The sequence below is a fragment of the Rhodamnia argentea genome, chromosome 1 (assembly GCF_020921035.1).
Source record: "Rhodamnia argentea isolate NSW1041297 chromosome 1, ASM2092103v1, whole genome shotgun sequence".
Taxonomy (NCBI): domain Eukaryota; kingdom Viridiplantae; phylum Streptophyta; class Magnoliopsida; order Myrtales; family Myrtaceae; genus Rhodamnia; species Rhodamnia argentea.
Window position 1 is genome coordinate 10794613 of NC_063150.1, and position 5697 is coordinate 10800309.

Sequence of the window (5697 nt, forward strand, 5' to 3'; positions counted from 1 at the left end):
CCTCAAGCCGCATTGATTGATTTTCAATTATAGCAAGTCGCTCTCAGGTCGATCTGGAGTCACCTTCAGTGGTCTCAATCGATCTCAGGTTGTAGTTAATTATAGCGCATAGGCTATAAATTGACTCGCACTCTAGGCAAACAGGAAATAATCATCAACCTTTCTAGACATTTTCAGATGTATGATACTCTACTTTTGTTCTGTAGAATATGCCTTGCACAGCGAACTAATCACACAGTTGCAGTTACATGCTGCACAAAAGAGGAGCGTTTGTCGCCCTTCTTTACCCGAAACAATGCAACATTTCGACATTCAATGAGTGCGGAGAAACTGGTTTTTCGTCAACATATCATCACATCTTCAAGTTCAGACATAGAGAGTTCAATATTTTCTCGCATTGATTAATAGCAGCTTCGAAAATGACGTGAAGAGCGGTAGCGAATTCTCACTGTTTACAGAAGTACAGGACTTGTCTTTCTTTTATCTGTTCAAAGTCTTTGTAATTTGAGATGCATTTCATCTGATTGCGAAGCTTCATCTATAGCTTCAGCTGCTGCATCATATTATGCCTGGGGGGAAAAAAGAATGAAGCATAAATCAGCATCTATCAGTTCCCTCTTTGCAGAATGAAGATTTGGAACAAAAGGACTGATGCCAGTGTACACAGGGCATGTTTCCGGGAACGGTATTTGTGGTGCGACAAAGTGCACGTATAACGCGAATTTATAGAATGTCGAAAAAAGCATGGTTCGATCTCGACTTGCCTTGGTGGTTATGTTGCTGGATAACCAATCCAGACCTTCATAGAGTCCTTGGCCATTGGTTGCACAGGCTGCCTGTATGAACCTGAACCAGCCAGTCACTAATGAGAAAACAATGGCTGACCAACTAAATAATACAAGATCAGGATATGCTTTTAGCATCTGTATTACATATCATCGATAAGTGTTAAAGCTGATGTTCCCAAAATCAATCTGATGCAATCACGGTTTTTCTTTCGTCAGAGGGTTGGTATTTACCAGCGGCGCTGTCGGAGTGAGTGCAGGCCCAACTTATCTGTAATCTCGGCAACAGTCATTGCATTCGGAAGGTCTTGCTTATTCGCAAACACGAGCAGTGTTGCATCGCGCAGCTCGTCCTGCAGTTGTTTCACATTGAAAGACTACCACGTTCAGTTCGCATCCATTAGTAGCACGTAAATAAGGCAAAACCAGTGACCAGGAAGAAAAATGAGTTTAACCTCGCTCAGCATCCGATGAAGCTCGTCCCTAGCTTCCGATATCCTCTCTCTGTCATTGCTATCCACCACAAAGATAAGTCCCTGGGTGTTCTGAAAATAGTGTCTCCACAGGGGTCGAATCTGTAATTAAGCCGATCCATATGAGGCAACCAAATCTTGCACGAGGGATTGTAGGCAAGCACTTTGCAAAGAACATTGCTCTTTTTGAAGGACGTATGGATCATGAATCCGTGGAGGTATAGTCACAGAGATATCGAGATTATGCCAAAAGTATGTAAACTTTCGTCCCCTTTGTACATAACAAAAAACAAAGAAAGAGTTGAGAACTGCCACAGTACCTTGTCCTGTCCGCCAACATCCCAGACGGTGAAGCTCACATTCTTGTACTCGACAGTTTCGACATTGAATCCTGCTTACAAAGTTCGTCATGAATCAAAATATTCTGCTAATGTTCACGGTTTACGTAACTGTTGTCCAAAGTATCATGTTTTGTAGTTATTAGTTAATCAATCGTCGACTACCGCAGGTGGATCAGCTTTGATGCAAATTTCTTGGCTTCTTCATTGAAAAATTGATGTACTTGCAAGACAAATTACTGCCTAAACCTTGATCCTTTCAGTACTCCAAGCTCTAATGCCATTCCAGAATTTACAAAAACTAATCTGAGTCAAGATTGTACTGAGCGCAGCCATCTTATCCACTGAACTAGCTAGAAGCTATCGCTCCGGGTCGAAGCACTAAAAGAAAAGGCCCGGGAAATGCGGCGGCACAACAGGGTGGTGCCTTACTGCACCGCAGGTGAATGTGCGGTAGGGTTTGTGGTGGTGCTTCAGGGTTCCAATGTACATATATTTAACAAAACCACATATCTGCACATATAGCTAAACCCTCAATAAATGGAACTGGACATGGTACCAACCGATTGTGGGAATTGTGGTGACGATTTCGCCAAGCTTCAACTTGTAGAGGATGGTTGTTTTCCCGGCAGCATCAAGACCCACCATCAGAATCCTCATCTCCTTCTTGGCAAATAGCATCTTCACGAACCGAGATATCGCCAAGCCCATCGTGGCAACTGATGCAGCAAAGAAAGATCTTGACAGAATCAAGAGTCATTCAATTTTCGTTAACTTATGCAGCGAGAGAGATTTCACATCTACTTACTGCGAAAGATGGAAGCTAGTGATTCAAATGGTTGAGCTTGAACAGAGAGCAGCAAGAAGCAGCAAATGCATTCACCGAGTATAAGTTCTAGGAGCAAAAGGGAAGGTGTAGGGACTTGCATAGGAGGCATAAAGGCGACGGAATTAGATTCGGATTAGTTCTAGAGAGAGAATAAAGTATAGTCACTTTCCAAATGGAATATCAGCTCACGGTTGAAGTAGAATCTGGCAAGTGCATTTGCAAATTATTTCAAATCTTTTCTTTTTTTATTTAAAACCCTTTTGAAGGCAGTTCTTCTTTTTTTTTTTTTTTTTTACAAAAATCCATTTTTTTTTGTCTGAAAAAGTAAAAAAGCAAAGTCTACCTAGCTCATTTGCACACTTTGCTTTTTTTTTTTTGGTCAAAATATTGTCGTCGCGCAAACTTGAATTTCTTGATTGGTCGCTAACGAACTTTGAAACCTAAAACCTCGGAGTTCACGGATGGTGGAAAGTATTCTAGTACGGCCTGGCCCCGACTAGGGCATTCCCGGTAGGATGTTATTAGGTGTTGATATTCCTACTATGCTCCGTTAGGATTCCATGAGATTTGAGGAGAGTTCGAGTTCATGCCACAAGCATCGGAGCCTCACTCGATTGTAGTATGATTTCTCTTTCGATAATATTGATATCCAATCTCGGGCTCAAATATCTTAACGGATACATATAAATCGCCCCATCCACGTGTATCAAAGGACGATAATCAATTGAAGTTTTACAAATCCTCATTTGCTTATTTCTACTTCCTAGAGTTTTTCTATTATAATAAATGTGAAATGAGCTATATCATTTGGGAATTTGTTTCAAGATTATTATTATTTTGCTTATTTTGCAAGCTATAAATCAAATATTGGAATCGCAGATAAAAAGACCCAAAAAAAAACTGTATTGCAAAACTTAAAGTTTCTGAACATTCTCCTTATCAGTGCCTTTGACATAAAATTAATTGCATTTCGATCAAATTATAAATAAAATAACTTACAAATTACCAAACTTGCTTTTGCTTAGTTTGATTGAGTGATTTTGGAGAAGAAAAACACAAATATTCCCATCATGGCACGAGACCATGCATTTAATTTGGTCAAGAATACAACACTAAAGAGCAATTTTTGTTCTTTCAGTCTAAAGTAATTTATTCTTTTCTCGGTTAAAGAGAGTTTGCTGAATTTGAGAATTATATTATTTGAGATGAAACTATACCATTGACTACCATAATAGAAAAGTAAGCCATATAAGTTAAGAGTATATTTAAAGGACCTTTAAATAATTTATCCATTTTTTCAAGCTTAATCTCAATCAGAGATAAAATCTAGATATACATTTTATATGTGCATTTACAAGATTTAAATATGAAGTTTGGAGATGACATATCAATTATCTAAAAGCTTATTAATCGAACACGGGCCATGCAGTAAAAATATGCAACGTATCTAGCTGCGTGGCAGCCCTAAAGGCAAATTGAAGTGTCATGCGGTGCACATAAAAATGAACATCCTCTCGACTCCAGCTTTAACAATATATTATGGAATAGATGCACCATAACTATTAACTCTTAAATGTCAGAAAAGCAAATACGATTACCACAATATCAAGACATCGAAGATTTTTCAAGTGCATTACCAAAACAAATCATGAGAGAGCAATAAACTGATAGGAAAATATCCTGAATTCAGTACAAGGAATTGATTCCAGACACTCTAGGGGGGACCAACAGCATCTTAGAATTGATTCTCAAGAAATAGAAACTTTTGTTAAGGAGAAGAAACTATCCATCTTCTACATCCAATAATCCAACGATTGGCTTCATTTCCCAGCGATGACATCCTTAGCGGATTCAAGGGTAGACACAACTAAAGCGGCAGCTTCGGCCAGTAAGCCTCCGCTTGACGTGGGATTGTCGCCCTTGGGATGGGGTTGGTGGGTTATTTGCACATCCCTTTGTTCTTGGCCTTGCCCCGCCGATGAACAATAATCAATTGTGTTCACTACGCTTACTTGCTCCGCTCCCAATGCATTTTTGCCGTCGATTCCCTGAAAAAAAACATGCTCAAACAGATACTGTTAGCAATTTCATCAATGAATTCGAACTGCATAAATAAAATGGTATCGAGATCAATCAGGTTTGTGATTGGGGATTTACCCTGCCGGTTGAAGGATCCATGGTGAATTTGTCACACAAAATACCTAGTGGAAGTTCAAACGCTCTTCCTTCAAAAGAGAAGAAAAGTTCAACAAGCTTTTGTTAAAAGAGATTGATGAGCTAATAGTGTTGATAAGCTATTTGATTCCCTCAATTCATGCGATGTTGAATTGGTCCACAGCCTTTTGATTCTGTAGGGCACAATAATTCTGCCGCAAGTCTTGTTTGAAATCGAAGACAAGTGAACTGGAGCCACGTGGTCCAATCCTATTGATCTGAGTTGGCATAAGAAGTGGCTGTGAATTTTATAACGTGTTTAATCTCATGCTTTTTACCTGACCTGTGTAATATTGTAAACGGGAAGAGATCAACGGCTAATCACTTGGCATCTTCTACAGAGGTGATAATTGTGCATCTTAACAAGGTGATTTTTGCTTAAAATTGGTTCATTGGGTACCAACTCCTTCAAGTTTTCCATTAGATGAAAATCCCAGTGCTTAGTTCGACAGTAAGATCGATATTATGTTACGCATAAGAAGAAGACTAGCGAGCATGAGCGTGCCTAATGAGTCGTCATACTAATGATCAGCTATATTCATGTAAATAGTGTATGCTGTTAACATTAGGGTGGCCATTGGACTTTAAAAGCCATCAAACGACTCGAGAACTAGAATTTATTGCTATTATAAAGGGGAATTTTTTTCTTTTCTTTTTTCTTCCCCTCCTTCTGTTCTGAGGAATTTGTTGGGCTTATATATCGTGACCGACTCTGGTTTCGACCCCACCCAATTAGCAAGAGCTAATAAACTGACTAAGTAATCAAGTTCTCGATCCCGACTGGCCCAAAAAGAAGAAGCTCAACACTTATTTTCTTGATTGACCAAAAAAAAAACACTTCTTTCTTGATCTAATGGTGCATTTTAGTTGGGCTCCCATTCATCCGGAGTATGGAAGACTTGCTCCTTTTCTTGTTAAGCGTGAAAGATTGTAGCATCTGTAGTTAACAAGAAATAAAGACAATGTGCTGGACGTTATTTTTTTAGGGATGTAATTTATAATCCTCATCGATAGGAAAACATAAAGGTCTCGCTCCCCGATAAGCAGCCGGAGGTCCG

The 5697-nt window shown here is 39.3% G+C and overlaps 2 protein-coding genes across 2 annotated transcripts; both read right to left on the reverse strand.

Moving 5' to 3' along the window:
- Positions 1–320: 320 nt before the first annotated feature.
- Positions 321–2530, reverse strand: LOC115747094 (ADP-ribosylation factor 1-like). Its single transcript, XM_030683148.2, has 7 exons — positions 2405–2530; positions 2160–2315; positions 1579–1649; positions 1241–1360; positions 1020–1138; positions 765–846; positions 321–569 (listed from the first exon to the last, which is right to left on the reverse strand). Exons 1-7 carry the CDS (start codon positions 2523–2525, stop codon positions 564–566), a joined length of 675 nt encoding a protein of 224 aa, XP_030539008.2. The 5' UTR covers positions 2526–2530; the 3' UTR covers positions 321–563.
- A 1540-nt stretch (positions 2531–4070) lies between these two features.
- Positions 4071–4646, reverse strand: LOC115747057. The gene is made up of 2 exons (XM_030683088.2): positions 4583–4646; positions 4071–4473 (listed from the first exon to the last, which is right to left on the reverse strand). Exons 1-2 carry the CDS (start codon positions 4601–4603, stop codon positions 4246–4248), a joined length of 249 nt encoding a protein of 82 aa, XP_030538948.1. The 5' UTR covers positions 4604–4646; the 3' UTR covers positions 4071–4245.
- Between the last annotated feature and the right edge of the window lie 1051 nt (positions 4647–5697).